General features: G+C 39.0%; 1 protein-coding gene and 1 long non-coding RNA gene across 4 annotated transcripts in view; both read left to right on the forward strand.

Annotated features, from left to right (window-relative positions):
• AOX1 (aldehyde oxidase 1) overlaps positions 1-4,072 on the forward strand; it is a 37,824-nt gene extending 33,752 nt beyond the window's left edge. For both annotated transcript variants that reach the window (XM_056495674.1, XM_056495675.1), the window contains 4 exons: positions 445-510; positions 1,097-1,285; positions 1,711-1,878; positions 2,797-4,072. In XM_056495674.1, the coding sequence (XP_056351649.1) occupies positions 445-510; positions 1,097-1,285; positions 1,711-1,878; positions 2,797-2,856 (483 nt within the window). In that variant the 3' untranslated portion in view covers positions 2,857-4,072. The remainder of the gene's footprint in view (positions 1-444; positions 511-1,096; positions 1,286-1,710; positions 1,879-2,796) is intronic.
• A 4,864-nt stretch (positions 4,073-8,936) lies between these two features.
• Positions 8,937-18,264, forward strand: LOC130255250 (uncharacterized). Of its 2 annotated transcripts, none has more exons than XR_008840885.1 (3): positions 8,937-15,303; positions 16,181-16,293; positions 17,342-18,264. It is a non-coding gene; the product is annotated as an uncharacterized LOC130255250 (long non-coding RNA). The 2 variants fall into 2 exon arrangements; XR_008840886.1 differs by having other exon boundaries at positions 8,937-14,505; positions 14,648-15,303; positions 16,181-18,264.
• The last annotated feature ends 218 nt before the right edge of the window (positions 18,265-18,482 follow it).

Below are 18,482 nucleotides of genomic sequence, written 5' to 3' on the forward strand. Positions count from 1 at the left end.
TATTAACCAGCTTCTGACACATGTCAGTGTCATATATGTGTTCACCTTTTGTGTTATGGCTGGCATCTAACATCTTTGCTTGTTCTGTCCCTGTTTGCCAGCAAACACCTTTTAGCAATAGTGAATTTCCAGGCTTTTGACCATCTGGATAGCTAAAGGCTGCAGACTGATGATCATATGCCCTCTATCTGTACATTTGTACGGGCATTTCCTTGAGCAATGGGAAAAATCTGGCAGGGCTGTCTCTGGCTAAACTTTTATAAAAGTTGAGACCAGCCCATTTTGCTTGTGATGAGATATTGGAAATTATTCTGAAATTATGTACATGGAGGGGCCTCTATCTCAGTATTTCTTATTTCACTAAATACCAACTCTGAACCACATTATCTTCTAATGCTTTCAGTCCATGTCTCTGGATGATATAAATCTGAATTTTATTAACAGAACCTCAGAACAGACATTGTTATGGACGTTGGATGCAGCATAAATCCAGCTGTGGATATAGGACAGGTACGTGCCAAGAATTTTCTGATGCCTTATTTCTATTACACTATTGTCCTTATCTGAAATGAAGATTACCCCATTAATTCAGAAAAAATTAATTTCTTACTAGATTATAGATCATATTAGAATATTTTTCACCTTTAGACTTGCTCCAATTGAATTAGTGTCAGAACTCTGTAGATGTCAAAAAAACTTGAATTTTACCCATGATTTCAATCTGTAGTGCTTCCAGTATGTGTGTATGTCTTCTGTCAACTGGACTTAAATCCTGTTTGTGATCTACAGTCTCCAAGTTGTTTGACCTGTCTTCCCCACTTGATAGCAGGGAAATGTCTTTATTCATTGCAGGCTGGTCCACAGATTTCATGATTGTATCATACAATCATTTGTCTTCTCAGGTATGAGAGAGGAGTGTGGAAGCTTTTCCATTATAGTTGCCCCAAAATGTTGAAAAAATTCATTAGGCAAACAGAAATGCATTAGGCCTCATATATATTACAGTAACAGCTAGTGATACAAATTAGTTCTTGGTGAAGTTTTCTCAGTTAATCAAACATGAGTATATAAATGCTATTTCTTTTCTTATTTAAAGATTGAAGGTGCTTTTGTTCAAGGCATTGGCCTGTACACAATGGAGGAGTTAAGGTATTCTTCAGAAGGAGTCCTCTATACTCGGGGTCCAGATCAGTATAAGATCCCTGCTGTTTGTGATATTCCAGAACAGTTTAGTGTTTCCCTGCTGTCATCTTCTCAAAATCCTTATGCCATCTATGCATCCAAGGTAAGCAGATCATCACAGGGACTGATTCTTAGATCCCAGGCCAAACTTGAAATTACTTGGATATAAAACACATATCAGTTCTCAATTCCTCTCCTTTAGCATTTCAAACAAGTGTCAAATAAATTGTTTTATTTATGACGTCAGGGAAACTAATAAGACATAAAGCCAGATATTGTGTCACTTTAATGGTTGGCAAGTAGTGATTTTAGAGTTTTGTTAACAGACCATGTACAGAAGCTGCAAGATGAATTCAAAACCATACTTCTAAATGTGGTGATAAATTGAAAAGTTAGAATAAAAATATTAATTGATGGAGAAATCATGTCATTCAGAGTGTGCAGCTTACTTGTGTGTACTATGCAATACAAAATAGGACTGTATGTGTGTATTTATAGGAGAGACCGACTTTTCTAAATCTTTTTCAGGGGATAGGTGAGGCAGGATTTTTCTTGGGATGCTCTGTGTTCTTTGCTTTGAGAGATGCCTTAACTGGTGTGAGGAATGAAAGAGGACTGAAGAAGACCTTTGCACTGAACAGCCCCCTGAGTGCTGAGCAGATACGGGCAAACTGCGCTGATGCCTTTACTGAGATGGTAAGAGAAGGTGTGGGAAGGCTCTGTTTAACAATGGCTGGGTAGGAGTGGTGGCTGATTTTGGCACCCCTGAATAGTGAAGTGCCTAATGATGTCTCCAACCAGTCATGCTTTATATACAGCTCCTTGTAATTGAAATGTCTGGTAACAGGTCTAATTTGCACAAGTTATTTCAACAAATGCCATTCAAACATTGTATTGGAATTTCCCTGGGTTTTGTATAATTTTTTTTCTTTGAAATCTATGTAATTTTTACAGCCCTCTCTTTCCCTGAACCCTCCTCCTTTCTTTGGGATGTCAAATCCCATAAAGGATTAAATAGCTCATCTTATTAATACGCAATGAATCAGCCTCTAAGTGTCTTCAGTCTCCTTCCAGGTGCCCCACTGACTGCATGCTGGCACTTGTCACTTTCTTGCTATGCCCAGTACTCTTTGGGAGAAAATAATTCAGAGCTAACACAGAGACACAGAAGAAAAACAAAATGAGGCAATGCACTTCATATAATGCTGATCCTTTGTGCTCTGTTTTCTGCAACTCTTTACTGTAGTAATGTTCCCACTGCTATTACAATTCTTTTTCATGGTAAGTTTTTATATGCTTGCCAGCATATAAATCCATACTGTGCCCTGAACCTCTGAGGCTCTGCTATGTAAACTCTTGAGCTCTTATTCACAGATTACTCCCATGGTATTTCTGTGACTGTGGTGAGGCACCATTGGTCCCTGCATCGTGTGGGTTTACTCTCATTGCAGGAACTTGCAGGAGCTGAGGTCCACCAGAGCACGGACCATGCTTTTCCGTCCCTCTTTAGTCCTAATCCCAGTTATCATTGACTTGGAGGGACCTGATATGGGCAGTGTTGGGAGGTTGCCAGTCAAATAAAGTCACTGTTGTCATTTCTTGCTTATCTCTTAGATGGCAAACAATGGAGCTGCTTCCTCCTTGGGCCACATCTGTATGAATGACAAACCATAATGCACAAGACTGGAATGGAAAACTGATTTACTGCCCCAAGACACACTAATCAACACACAGATAAATGTATTTTCTCTTTTTCTGAATAGAATCAGCTACCAAAAATAATGCATTTCATATCTTACGTCCTGATCTTCATTCTTTCTCCAGTGGACTCATTACAGTATTTTGCTTAAATGACTGTATTTAATTGTTAGGAAAAAATCTTCTGCATTTGAACCATATATTTTCAAAAGAAAGATCTGCTGATCAGCACAGCTCAAATGCTGCAGGAGAGGAAAGTTAGAATGAAGTGTAAAGGTACGCTAGATAACTTACTGCCATGTATTACACAAACAACTTCGTATGATAAATGGTTTTGTAATGGCTTCAGCTAATTTTCTAATTTATATTTGAGTCTTGCAGTGAGGTGTAAGTGGAGAGATCTTTGTCAAAGAATCAGAACCTTGTTTGTTGGATTCAGAACCCTTTTCACCAGAAGTGATGCTCTGACTTATAGTAAAGCAGGTTTAGAATCTTTTGGCACAGGTATTTTTGTGTTCAAAACATTCAAGAAACAAGAGTTATAATTTCTTTTGCTATGCTAGGCAAGTTGCCGTGGCTGGCCTAGGTATATAGGATTTTATCTCAAAAGTTGACAGAGGTGTAATTTCCACCAGAAGCTTTCTTTATCTCATGGAGCAAGCCAAAAGCCTCTGAACACAATGGAAAAATTGACATGGAATTCAGTGTGCTTTGAATGGAAGAATGGATGACATGTCAGTCTGCAGGCTCTTATCATTTCACTGCCTCTTAGTGTTCCACATTTTCTCTTGTCTTCCCTTCATTTGTTGAGCTGACACTATCTGTGACAGAAATCAGGTCAGTCACTTAAGGAGTTTTTGCATTGGCTATTAAGGTATGAAATCTTTATTGTTTCAATTTGTCTCTCTGTAACCATGATGAACTGGTGAAATGCAGTTGCTTAAACATAGGTGTCTAGGCCATTTGAGATGTCATAAGACAGTAGAGACATAGCACAGGGGAGCACAGGACTGGAAGATACAGTACAGCAGCTTGAGACCAGGCAGGTAATAGTAATTGTGATCATTGGAAATGGTACTGAAAGCTGAAGCTTTTTTGGGGTTTACTTTATTTTCTTCACTTTCTTTGTATTAATTTGGCTTTTATGTATTGTTAGAAGTCAATAAATTAAATGTGAATGCTGCTGCCACAATTAATATTTCTGATTTGAAACATCTTCTTAGTTTCACTGTTTGGTGTTTACAATCTGATTATAAGAGATTCCTCTGCCCCACCTACAGGACCCTGTGCCAAAGTCAATAATCCCAGAGATATTCTTCTGGAAGTACTACTTTTCTACAGCCCAGGTCCTGGGTATCCATGGGGCATACATGCCATTCCAATAGTCTGAGATAGTGTATGTATAAGCACTTGTTTCCTTTTCCATATTTTGTCACAGTGGGAATTTTTGTCCAGATGCTAACCAAACCATTGCCTCTGTTAGGTCTGGAATCAGCTCCTTCCTGCTGTGCAAACTGTGCTTATCTCATGTTCCATTATCTTAAAGGGACAGTGTTTTGAGACAGGCAACTAGTTCTTTAAGTCCTTACATATGGGTTTGTCAAGGACAGCTTGCAACCCCGCATGTTGATAACAGCCCAAAATATGTGTGAATTCTTGGAGATACTTGAGCAGGGAGCCTGCAGATCTACTGAACTGCGAGGGAGCTCTCTTGTCTCTTGCTGTCCTGTGTACCTATGCACCAGCACGGTGCTTGTTCATTCCAGGCAAGTCAAATCTTGTCAAAATCTTGCCCAAACCTTGCAGGAAACAGCGTCTCCCCACCTGCTGTACAGAGGTGTTCACACTCCAAGGATTCATCACATTCCAGACCTACATTATGTTTTCTGCGGTTCAAATCTTGTCTGCTTCTCAGTCATTATTAGCAAAGATTCCTCCCTGTCACTTTACAAGTGGCTCTTTTGTCTAGTTGCCTCAGTAAATTCTACAAATGTAGTAAATATAGGTTGTTGAGTTTTTTGGGTCTGAAGCATATGAAGCTGTCTGCTGGCTTTTAAGTGTTTGAAAAACTTCCTGGAAGCTAGAAATTTCAGCAATTGACCATCCTGACAGGTGATAATATGGCTATATGGGATATTATGAAAGAAGTGTTCTTATCTTCAGGGAGGGAGATAAGCAGAAATGTTAAGGCTTCAAAGGCACTGACATATTGAATGGCTATTGACACATTAATGTGCACTGTATCTGCACAGTTACCCCCAAACTGGACATGGTTCAGCAGAACTCTTTCTACTGATTTTCTTTATGAGAGAAATGTTCCTGTAGCAGTTTACCCTCAGCTGGCCCATTCCATGTGGTGAAAGCTTAAATACCTAACAAAAGTACTGGGTTTTGGTTTGGAGGGTTAGCCTGTAAATTAGATATTAGACTGCCAAAATCAAGGATTTGGTCTGGTTCTTTCTGTTCTTGGGCCTTTGAGCCTCCATTGTTGTACCTACAATGCATGAGGACTACTACAGTGGTTATTGCTGCTGCACTTGGCAGTACCCATTAGGCTTTTGCCCACAGGGACCCAGTGACTGACATCACTCCAGTGCTCATGTCGTGGTAGCTCTCAGGGATATCTTAAGATAACCACAAAACCAGCAGCATATCTCTACTGAGAATCAGCCTCTTGCTTTCTAAAGGGAGACGTAGAAGATCAAGGACGGCTACTTTGTCCTGCAAGCCTTCACTCCCTTCATTCATGAAATACAGACAGCTTTGCTGTAAAATGTAAAAATGGTAAATGAAACAAAAGACAGGTACCTACAATGAAGACTTTTGAAATATATATCCATAATTTCCCTTAAAAAAAAATAAAGGCCAGCTGGAGTAAGGCATTTAAAAATTAATTTGTTTCCTGGACATGTGTACAGAGAAATGGATGAGAGCCTAGAATCCCAAATATGGTACCCACAGCAGAAAGGGCATAGAACTGACATGGCACAGAGATAACCGGGAGGAAATTTTAAATGTGTGTAGAGTAGTAATGCTGGTTTTGTTAAAACGTAGTCATTCTGCAGAAAAAAAAGATTATCGATAGTTCAGGTCTAGCTAAAATGAGAACTGTGGCTCCACAGCTTTGCTTTTGAAGCAGAGAGAAGAGAGTAATGTTGCATGTCCTTGGTTTTAGCTTCAGGCATGCCTTTGTATTCTAAATTCATCAGTTATTGGATAATATACATACTTGGAAATAAACAGGATGAACAGACTTGGAAGTTGTAGCTCAGAAGTTCCCCCTCACAGTTATCTCTTATGTTACAGGGTTAGAATTAGAGGAGCTCAGTTTCTTTGCAGATTATTTCCAGTCACCAGAGAAGAGTTAGAGTGAGGAGTAGGAGGTGGAGTGTTAGCATCTGAACATGCATTAACTGCTGAGAAATGGCAGACATTGCACTGGTTCATCCCCACCTGCTTATTTTCAGACAGCATCAAATTAAATTCTGCAGGACAAAGCAAACTCAGTCGACCTCTAGGAGCCTACAGCATTTCAGTAATTTCTCTTGATGCATAAAGCTTTATTTTTCAGACTTTGATGCAAAAGTATGGCTTGATTTCAACAATCAGATAAGCAAATCTTTTTTGTGGCTGGCAGAAAGGTAAGTTATGAACAGAAAGGTAAGTTTATGAACAGAACATAACAGTACATAGCTATGCAATCTAGCACTGCTTTTTCCCACAGTAGACATTGCACCCAATGTGGCTGCAACACATTTGCTATGACCAGTTTTAGGAATTACTGGGAGATCTTTCTTAAGGCTTGATGTATTTCAAACAAAGGTTTGAGTGATTAGTCTGATATCCCCTGCTGAGTAGTCTGTGAATAGATTTAACAGAATTAAAGATTAAAAAATCTATTTGAACATCTTGAATTTTTGACTGCAACTCAACCTGTAAAGTGTCAATACTCCTTGTCGCTCTAGGAAAGAATCTAATTTGTTGACAAAGACTTGCATGTGCATTCTTCCCCCACCCTCCCTCAGTTTCTTTGCAGATCCTTTTGGGTCTTTGCAATCCAGAACAATTCCCACCCATGGATCCAATACAAGAGTTTATATTTCCTCCTGAACTAATGGTAGGCCTTACTGACATTTGTTATCTCAATCATAGCTGAGTTCCTACAGACATTGAAAACCTGATGTCTTTGAGAAACTGAAATATCTGTCCTCAGATAAATAGAAGGTGCTAGTTTCAGTCACACATAATGAGACATTTCAATGTGGATAATCTACATGTTGACATTATTACAAATACCTCACTTTTTCAAAAAAATAAACCGTCTGCCTCTGCAAAACCAACTTCTCCCATAAGCGCTCCTTATTCAGGACCATTTTCATTTTGCACCAGTTGCTTTTTTTTGTGGAATGTAGTATTTTCTTTGAAAGATCCCAAATTAACTTCTCCATCTTTTCTGTCTTATGTTCTCTGTTGGATAGCTTCTTCCAGCTGGGACATAGATCCTAACAATCTGGGACTGGACTTAGGTGCAGGTCCACAGGAAAGGCAAAGGACTTAAGGAAAGAAGAGGGTTTATTGCAGTAGTTACTGGAAATTCACGGAAGGACAGATGAAAACTTAAAAGGAGGGAGAGGAGGAGGAAAGGCCCATGGTCTGCAGTCAGAGGCAAGAGAAGAGATCTGTGAAAATGGTAATGCAGGATTTACCCAGACCAGACTGAGTAGAATCCAAGCAGTCAGGTTCAGACTATTTTTTTAATCCTTACTCATGTTTCAGTAGCTTCTTTCAAAATGCTTTGTTTGCATTCCTTTTGCAAATATTCATGGGTAGTTCTTGCTGCTATTACACAACCACCTCACAAGCACAAAAGTTCATTTGAGTTCTGGAAACACATGACACAGTTTTTTGGTTTGTCATGATATCACAGAGTGCTATTTGCTCCTTTCTTATTTAATGATTGGCCTCCCAGTGCTAAACATTCATAGTAAGGCATAAAATACTTTCTAAAACCATGGAAGGGGAAGTAAATCTGCCTTTCTGCTACTTGCCCTGCCTTTGAGAGACTCATGCTTTAGGAATGCAAGTATTAAACTAATGTTTTACAAATTTTGTACTTGGATTAAAGATCTTGGCTAAACTGCTGCTGGTTGATAAAGCTGGTCAGACAGAAAGAAGATGCCGCCATCTGCTCTGCATGTTGAGATTGAGCTGCCAGGAGGAGAGCACTGCTTCTCCAGCCTACACAAGTTGTCCATACCAGTGAGATTATGATTGGTTCCACAGACACATAGGGTATTTTTGTTTTTCTGGTATAATAGTTACTTACTGTAATTCAACGATTTAGTGGTCTGAAGTGCTTTTGAGTAGAAATAGGATAGCTGTATTTAAACCTAAATAACTGATTTTCTGACTATTATTAGCATTTTAAAACATGGATTTTCTAGAAAGTATAAAATACTCTGTGTTTTATGTGTGATGAAGAGCTGTGGCATTCATATGGGAAAATCTATATAGATATTAGCCTTTCTGCTCAAAGGCTAGATCCTGCTAAGTCCATATTAGCCTTAATACATTATTTTGTACAGATTCGACAAAATTGGAATCTGCAATGCAGAAATGTTTCCTTCTTGCTTCCTATTCAATAACAAACTAGAGTTTTCTCCAACAGATGATAAAAGATTCTTTTGAATGATCAGTTCCATGCTGGCTGTAAGCATGCTGACATAAATTCCAGGGAGTTCACCGTTTCTGTTCTTATCCCATACTCTGTAAAGCTAAGACTCCGATGCTTCAGAAGTTTTGTTCAGGTTCCTTTGTAGTTTTTAGGAATATTTCCATTATTTCCAGTAGGCATTGAAGCAAGCAGGCTACTCCTGCTTGGAAGTAGCCAAGAAAATTCTGGCATCCCTCCATCACCTCTCCTACTTCTTCCACCTAGACATCATCTACTTCTTTGGGCCTCTTACTGATTTTTCCCCACTCTTAAATGTGCCCCTTTCACACACAGAAGTTTATGCTGCCTGAATATTTGGAATATAGGGAAAAATGCCATATTGTCATACAGTCTGAGCAATAAGCTCATTTCTGACTGCCTCTCACTCACTAATTAGCTATTTACAATGAGTAATCGTGAGTTGTGGCTGCAACTACTCAAAAAATAAGGTCCTAACCACAGTGACCAAAGGCAGTAGCATGTGGCATTATGGGGTTAGGGGCAGAGGAAATGTCCCAGTTCCTGTGCTCTTTGGTATCCCTCTAGTGGATATGAGGAGAAGGACGGGGTGGGGAAAGGGAGACCCGACCACAAACCAACGTGTTGTGATTGAAGTCAGTGAAGGAGTGACCAGGGAGTCTCTGCCAACATTGATATCAGACAGTCAGTCCCCAGAGCAGCTGCTTACTGCAGTGCAGCTCAGTGAACATGCACGGCCTCATGCTGGATGAGTGCCTCTGCCCATGAGAGGTTGGCTGGCTGTGGCAGGTTTCCCATGAAAAACAAAAGGGTTCCCATGAGCTGAAAACCTGTGTTGGCAGCAGTAAAGCTGCTTCTGTTGCCCAGAAGTTTTGAGCCATAGTAGTGATTGGAGAAACAAACAGCCTGGAAGAGAAAACTCAGAAGAAATGTGTTAGTTCCTTCCACAAATTAAAAGAAAAAAGAAACCCCAGCATGCTTTGTCCAATGACGAGTGCCACAGAGCTAAAGCTATCACAGAGGGAATTTTAGAGTCTTGCCTTTCAAAGAGAGATGGGTGCACCCAAGAACAGTGGAGGTGGGGACAACAAAATGAGCAACATACGATAGTACTGCTGGCAGTCAAAAGGTCACTTTGAAGAGCACAAAGATTATCTATCAGCTATCACATGATTAACATGTGAGTGTAAGCAGTCTCACCATGGGAAATGAACACCACTGTGTGCGGAGGGTGCTTCTGCCACTCACTTTCATGCTGAATCGCCTTTTTGATTAATTCTGCTGACACAAAGAAAAGGCACATGGATTTTTTTTTTTTTTTTTTTTTTTTTTTTGCAAGACTTGTCAACAGAAAGTGCAAATGAAAACCTGTCTGTCAATTCTCCCCCTTGTCCCTGTCAGCTGCTGGCTCTTTGTTTTGGGTAATTTGATGTGACCATTGCTTCAGTAAAGCAATGTAAGTCCTGCTGAGAGGGTTTTCCATTTCTGACAAGACATATTGTTCAACATGTAATCCTGATTTTTACATTTGTCATGAGAATAACCTGGTAACCTCTACTTTAAAAGTTCTGTGGCTGTCTAAATCTAAAGTTTCTTTCTTGGGCTACAGAAAGAGCACTTTGTAGACCTTCCTCAATAGACTCATCTGTGCCTGATTGAGAAAAATATTGCTGTTATATTTTCTCTCAAAATATATGGCTTTGCCCCAGAACAAAATATTCCTGACAATAGAAAGCCCAGCTGCCTCTAGTGCCTTTCTCTGTAAATGCCATTACCATAGCATAAAAATTTAAATTTTCTAAGCATAAAATCTTCACAAAATCAGGGTCCTTATCACAGTGGGACCTCCATTATCCTGGAGAAGAAACCAGTATTTTCTAAGATGAAATTAAACTAAAAGAACATACTGGCCATATATATATGCCAGGACCAGAGTGCTTTTCCAGCACTCTGAAATCATCAAACTGCTGATAAAGTTAACATTTTGGCATGTTTTCTTCAAGTAATGTCCCCACTTAGCATAACTGTCTATGATTAGCTTAGTACTTCAAGAAAAATAAAAAGTTTAACTGAAACTTTGGGCAATGGTAACACCATACAAGAAATAATATATTTTGATCAATCTCTGACACAATGGAATTTTTCCTTCTCTTTTTTTCCCATTAGGATGACTTTATTTCAGTCTTCAGACAAGCTGAAAGACAGGATAAATGGTCTGTCCATAGTGAATTGTGGAATGCTAGTCCTCTTCCTTACAGGCACAGACACCATTGCAGATCTGTGTTTTTATTTTGTTTGGAGGCATTGGCTCAACCACACTCAGTGCAAGAAAGTTCTGTAAGACTTCCTTATAGGAAGGTACTGGATATTTTAATGTACTTTACCAAAATGTAGGAGTCACAGAGTGAAGCATGGGGTTTGCTTGACTGTGACAGTAGAGATCCCACTGCCAGCCTCTTACAATCTGTGTTTGACCTGTCCTCTCTAACAACAGATTATTTCTTGATATAACTTACACTGATTCACTTGTAGTTCTCAGATAATTCACATAGCTTCCTGTTACTTATAAAGAGGTGTGTGTTCACTTTAGTCTGGGGTTTATTTTTGCCAGGCAATGGAATGATGAGATGCTGAATGAAGGTTGTAGACTGGTGATGGAGGAAATTTTTATCCCTCTACCGAGCTTTGGGTAGAAAAGTAGCATATAGATGAATTTTGCTTGTCTGCTTTCTTTTCAGATTCTGTCTGGAACTGTTAAAATGAGTATTTTGCCCTTCTAACTTTTCATTCTTAAGCCTCTACTAATTGTAACATGAAGCTGCTGAAACATTTGGTGTTCGGCAATCTTTTATATTTTTATGATTTCCTGGTATTTCAGGGTGCAGATGCACTCCTTGCCCTCAAGGTTTTGTGTAGATCAGGCTGTCCTGACACAGCTCAAACAGAGACACAGCTTCCAGAGATGCAAGAGCTCAGCAGAATTTAGTTAAACTGTCCAGTGGGCCTCAGGACAAATAAATGAAATAACTACTGCAGCATCTCTGTGATTATTCAAGCCTGAAAGATCTACTTACAAAGCTACAGTATGAAAAGGAGATGTGATTGGCATGTGAAAGTTTGTTCATTGGCAGACTTCACTTAAAAAGTTTTTGATTTCATAATGAATTTTTTACTCTTTTTTTTGTTCTTTTTTTTTTTTTTTTTTTTTTTTGTTGCGAAACTTAAAAACTTCTAAAATCAAATTTTTGCTGCTTCTTAACAGTTTGCACTAAAAACTTCCAGCATCAGCCAAAAATTTGTTTTTTGTCCTGTAAGAGATATGTTCTACAGCATACTCTTTATTCAGTAAAAGCCCAACCAAAACATAAATGTTGGAAGATTTTCATGGTCCCTGATAATAGTCTGTTTCAAGTTAATGTGAACTATCAGCAGTTCAATAACAAAGTGCACCAAAGATGTGTTTTAATTAAGTCTGAAATGCTTTCACTTACAAGCTGACTTTGAAATAATAAGAGGGGATTGATGATGAGAATTGAAATAGCAAAAAGATGGATTAAACAATTTTTCAGTCTAGTCAACACTGGCCAGAATAGTAATTTACCAGTCTCTTTAGCAAGATGAGCAAGAAGGAATTAGAATGATTCCTAACTGTATTCCTGACTTCAGATGCATTTTTCTCTGAAGTAAACAGTGAGAAATATGATTATTTGAAGCAGTGGTGATGCTGAAGTCTGCAAAGATGTGGCTTGCTTCACTTTTTTGGGCTCATCCACCTCAATTCTGTCAATCTTCTCCGTATAGGTTCTGACCTCTGATTTTTTTTCTGCTCTGCTTTTTAATATTTCAAACTGTTCCCAAGCAAATATCATGTCACCCTTTAGTGGCTTCAGTTCTGATTCCTATTACTCCTGCATAAACATGTGTTTCAGGAATAACCACCAGGCCAATATTGTCACACTCAAGGATGGCATAAAGTTGAGGGTAAAGCAGAGAATTTGCAGAATTAACTTGTATTTTTAAAGAGATTTTCCTGTCTTTAATGAAAATGGTACAAAAGTGCGTAGAAATGGATAGAAAAAGTTACTGGTGGTAAGAGGTTAAAAACACGAATAGGAAAATTGTATTTTCCCTCCTAGAGTGATTCAGAAGAAGACATAATCCTGCTATAGCAGAAGAGATGTAACCTCCTAAAGAAGGAAAAAGCATGAGATGTTAAATTGATACTGATGGAATAACCTTCTCCTGATAAACACAGGTCTATAAATAGAGGAGGTGTAAGCCTGAGATTCAAATAAACAAAAAAAAAGAAGGTATTTTTCTTCTGTGACAAAACTCTTTCTCTGCTTTGTATACACATATATAGTCAAATATAAATTCCCTTGCAGTTCGTTTGAAACCCAGTTTATTTTTCTTCTAATTATATACAAGGTGAATTGCACATGGGAGGGCAGGAATATTTTTGCATAGAAACAAATAGGGTGGTTGTTATTCCTAGAGTGGAAGATAAAGAAGTGGCTGTGTATGTGTCAATTCAGAATGCACCAGATGCACAGGTAAAACAAAGTATTAATGGTGGGTTCAATGCACATGTAGACCATTCACTTAAGAGTTGGACTCGATGATCCTTGTGGATCCCTTCCAACTCACTCTCTGATTTTGTCATACTTGCTTCTTACCTTTCTAAATAACCTTAAAGCTGAACTACATGACCAGGAGTTGCTTTCAGCCTTCCTGTTTCTCTTGAAACCCCTAATGGTGTTCCCAATCCAGATTAATTTATCTGAATCTTTTTATGAAAATAAGTGTCCTGACTGCTGCTGCTGAAGCAGAATGGAACAGCAGGTCTTGTGCCATTGGTATTACACAAGGCAGTACAGACACAAATGAGCAGTGTTACTATGGGATGAACTAAGGGGATCTTAGATAGATAATGCGACTGTAATCTTCTTGTTGAGAAAAGACTAATTCTGTCTTAGATATATTGGTCAAATCCTCCTAAAATTAGTGACAATCAATACAATCCTGGACAATCATTTACATTGCAGTAATGAGTGTCTTCTCCTTGAGAAAGTGTATTTCAGGCAGGTTGCATTGCTTATATGAGTAGTGACATTGATGATGATGGGGTCAGAATCATGTGTAAATAATGATAAATTAATATGGAAATCATAATAACATATTAATAGTATGAAGTTTTGGGGGGAAAAAAGCTAACAGTTCCCAACATTAGAGTTGGATTGTAGGCCTGTAGCAAACAGTTTCAAAAAATATATGTTAATTTCTACATATTTAGTATTAGCCTTTGCAGTTCATCACTGGCTTGCATTTTTTAAGCTTCTCTTTTTTGTCAGCCTGATAAGTTAAACCTCTATTTACATCTTTGGAAGCACTGTCAGAGGAGGTATTTTCAAAATGCAATGTCAGTATTTTAAGGACACTGACTGTGTGCTGTAAACAATCCCTCAGTTCCATCTGGCTTGCTGTTTTAGTGCATGCTTTATCTCCAGCTGCAGATGCAACATGCAGTTCTGTATAGGGATTATCATATCTGGCATCAGATAATCAAAATAGTTTACAGAGCTGATTTTACATTTCCAATATCCTTTTAAAGGCTAGATTGTGCTGTCATTGGCATTTTTAGTTGTTTGAAATTTTTGTTTGTTTGTTCCTATAGCAACTCTATTTTTCTGCCCTTGAGTCTTAAACCTGAGAGCTTTTAATACATAGTTAGTCATAGAAAATAGGCATTTTTTAATATGTATTTTGATAGGTAAAATTCTGGATGTTCACTTTTGCAGGAATTGGTGGCTTCAGCTTTAAACCTCCAGTCCAAAAAAATGATGTGTGCCGTGTGGAACGTGTTGGTGGAGCATTTGGGGGGAAGGTACTAAACCATCACTATTTGTTGTAATTGCAGTTTTGGCAGCCAACAAGTAAGTTGATTTTACTAAATCAAAGGAGTGATTTAACTAAAATTAATTAAAGATGACAAGACTAAATGAAAAAGGAACTTAAGTACTGAACCTTCCTTGGAGGGTTGTCCTGATGACATCATCTTTTTTATCTCTTTGGCAGTGAATCTTGGATAGAGGCGTGAAAATTCTCTGGCCTCTTGGCAACGGTATTCACTTACTGTCTGAAAGCCAGAACAAATGCATGGAGGCAGTTTCCCTCTGGTCTGATCTGTATAAATCCCAACAATCAGGCCTCTCTGAGGCATGGTGGCCTGAATTTCACTCCAGATATTCAGTGAAAATGGTTTTTATCCTAACACATAGGTATGCTCACAGCCCTTTGTGCCACAGCTCTCCTGTACTTTGGCTTCCTTGCCTTTCCCTGTCCTGTCCATTCTTCAGGGAGCTTGCATCTCCCTGTTGAGAAGCTAAAGAGAAGACCACTTACTGCTCATTTCCTCTACTTTGTTACTGTTGCCAAAAAAAACCAAAACCAACAAAAACCCAAGAAAAACTTGCTGAATCAGCCTAACCTCAGGCATGGTAGGTTAATAAGAAACTAAAACTTAGAATGGGCTGATTATTGCCACCACTAGGAGTTTGGCCATGTACACATAATGTCACTTGTAATCTGCATCAAGAGGCTGTAATAAAAGGGGGTTTTTCTAATGTTCCTTTTAGGAGTCGGTGTCCATTTTGTCCTGAAAAGAAATATAGATGTGTTATTCACTGGTGGACAGCACCCTGCCTTTGGAAAATAAAAAGTGACATGAGAAGGTATTTTGCCCAGTTACTGGCTAATAGTTTCTTCTGAGGCAAATCAGCATAATTTCATTGACATCAAGGCACAGCAGGAAACCAAAGTCCTCCTCTTCTGAAATCCTAACCTAGCACCAACCTTTCCAGTTCTAAGAGTACTCTGATGAATGCCATGAATCAGAACAAAAGCTATTGTCCCAGAGCCCATGCAACATCCAGAAAAAGCAGAACCATCCATCACTTTTTTTACTCTGGAATACTGCTAACATCCTAACTGCCCTATCCATCTGCAGGTAATAAATATGTAACTCAGAATTGAATATGAGTCACTTCTCAGATATAAAGCCAGCTCTGCAAGGTAATGCAAGATCTAACTTGTAGTAAACTCTTACTTTTGACTTCTAAATAATCACATTAAAAATAAATAGATAAACAGTGCCAGCACTGAAATCAGCTTGGTAAGTGATGGTGGCAGGTGTATGAATAGAGTATCCTGTTTTATGGTTCAATATGGTTTGGATAAAGAAGACCTGAAGAGTTGGCTTTTCTGTGGACTCTGGCATGAGTGGTAGAGTTTGGCTGATGACTCTTTCTGGGAGAGATTGCTTGTATTTTTAATTTTGCTGAAGATACTGCTCACGAAAATACTGTTCAACGCTGGTTATGATTAGAATAGGTTTAGAACTGGTTTGAAAAAAAGAAATGAGAAAAATATAATTTTTTGTTAAATCTTGCATTAACCATAAGACAATGAATAGGATTGTGATTGACATATGTCAGTAACATACGTATTTCATATTCTTCTGGGAGTCCATTACCTATTACCCTTTCTGGAAGTGCAATACATTACTAGCTCTGGCTGGTTTTCATGTGCCATATCTTCTCTCTCACACAGATGTAACCCACAACTAGTGGACTGCCCTTTTATTCAAATTTCATCCAGAGTTACTGAAGTTATTTGGATAACCACCGGTGTGCTTTGCCTCTGCTTTCTTCAAAATGAGGATGGTAAGAAAATGCACCCTCACCCTTGAGTTCTCAGTGTCTTTCCAGAGTAATGCCTTCAATTCAATCTGCTCTTCCCATGTCTTGCACTTCCCTCACTCCAAGGGCTGGCAGGACAGAGCAGTAGCCTGCTGGAGAGTACTTATTTTTGTAGAAAGAGGCAGGAGCCAGCTTCCCTCCCCATATCAGTCCCAGCCAACTATGATTACACAAGTGTTTCTGCAGAAAGCAGGGCAAGATGGCAATGATGACATTATTTCCTGACAATAGCCACTTCACAGGTTTTCCATTGCACTCATCCTTTGGCACTGTAAAAGGAGATACATCTGGAGTTGCTTAATACCTTGTCACTGGGCCCAAATTTCTGTTTATTTATAAGTTAAATAGGAAAAAAAAAGAATAAAAATTTAAGGTAGTAAAGCACAGGAGCAATTATGCAATCAAGAACATGATTTTACCAGCTATTCTCCCATCAATGCATATCCAGTCAGCAGGCAAACTAAAAAAACACTTTGGGAGACTGGAAAATAGGAAACATCTGATGAAATTATGTCAAGGTCCATTAATTAAAGCTTTCAATTTAAAAAGCCCCATGGGCCTGAGTTTGAACAAATCTGTTGTGCTCTGGACTAAAAATTTCTCTATGAAAAGGGACACAAATTATGTCAGGCAGACCTGCAGGCCCCTCTCTTCCAATAGCAGCCAGGTAGGGACCCCTACCTCAGCCTGCCTGGAGAGTAGGGCTGGGAATTCTGCATCCATCCACCTCTGCTTCCTTCTGTGCAGGATATCCAGCAGTCAAAGTGTTTCTCAGTGATAGAACTTCTCATATTCGTAGAAGTTATAACCAAGATGGGCTAAGTGTTGTACAAAAGCTTGGTAACAACTTAGAACATAAATAAAGATGAATTTGTTATCCAGCCACCAGGAGATGATATACTATCTCCAGGAATGTATTCAGAACTGTAGGCTTTCTTTGCAAACATCACAGCCCCCATGATTCAATGCAGTCTCATTAAACTGTATTGCATAGTGGAACCTTGTATTTCAGCTCCTGTAATCTGAGCCTTTCAGGCTGGGAACTCACCTGTGCTGTGGAGATGTGACCTTAATTACCTGTTCCATTACAAGAATGCCACTGTTCACTAGAGGTAAGTTCGTTGATTTCCCAACCTTTTATAACTTGAGAAAATTGAGATATGTGTGTGCAATGACATTTGCACGGCTGATAAGGAACATACATTTATGAATTACAATAAGTTTGTTTTCCCCTTAGCAAAATTATTTTTTATATTTTATTTCGGTTTCCTAAAGGCAAACCTGGAACCTGTAAGCCACGGGCCATTGATATAGATTAGTACTGCTTTCCTAAGAGTCAGACAACCAGATGACTCCTTCAGCCACTTACTGACTGCAGGCATTCCTGCAAGAAAGAACTGTCATACTTACACATACATACATACATATATATATATGTGTGTGTATATGTAACCATCTTGATAGAACAATATATAAGCACTAGTTCTCTTGTCCTGCCAAGTAAAAGACCCGTCAATAATGTGTTTTGTGCTGCACTGGAACAGTTCTGGAGTTACCTCAAGAACTCAAAAGAATTTGCATGCAATTTTGAAAATATCTGCAACAAAGAGAAGATCAGAAATAGTACCATTTTGTCACTCCTACATCCAGTTTGAGAGTCACAACTGGTGTTATCTATTTTTTCTGTTTTTCCAGCATATGAAAATCCCAAAGATCAGAATGAGACTGTACAAATTAATGATGGGCAGTGTATCCATATTTCAGTAAAACAGAGATTCTAAAACTACATACTGCCAAATATTTCTAGGCACAATATATTACCATCCCAGTTTAACTCTGCTTCCTGGCAGCCCCCTCAGGCTGCTCCACATCATCAGATCTCTTTGAACCACTGTCAACTCTGGCCTCTTCCAGAGGAGGAATATAATCGCTGCTATTCACTGCCTTGGCATTGCTCACTCCTCCTCTGCCTTACCCACAGTTTTGCCCCTTCTTTCCAGCAAAATGGTGAAGCAGGACAAAGCTGATGCGTTCATCCCTAGGTGAGGAGAGGGCACAAGGTGAGGGAGTGGTACTGGAGGTAGGAAGGGTGAAGCAGGACAGGATCCCAGTGGGAGCTGTTCTGACAAAGGTGAGGTTGCCCACAGCAGCTG

The sequence above is a fragment of the Oenanthe melanoleuca genome, chromosome 7, assembly GCF_029582105.1.
Source record: "Oenanthe melanoleuca isolate GR-GAL-2019-014 chromosome 7, OMel1.0, whole genome shotgun sequence".
NCBI classification, from domain to species: Eukaryota; Metazoa; Chordata; class Aves; order Passeriformes; family Muscicapidae; genus Oenanthe; species Oenanthe melanoleuca.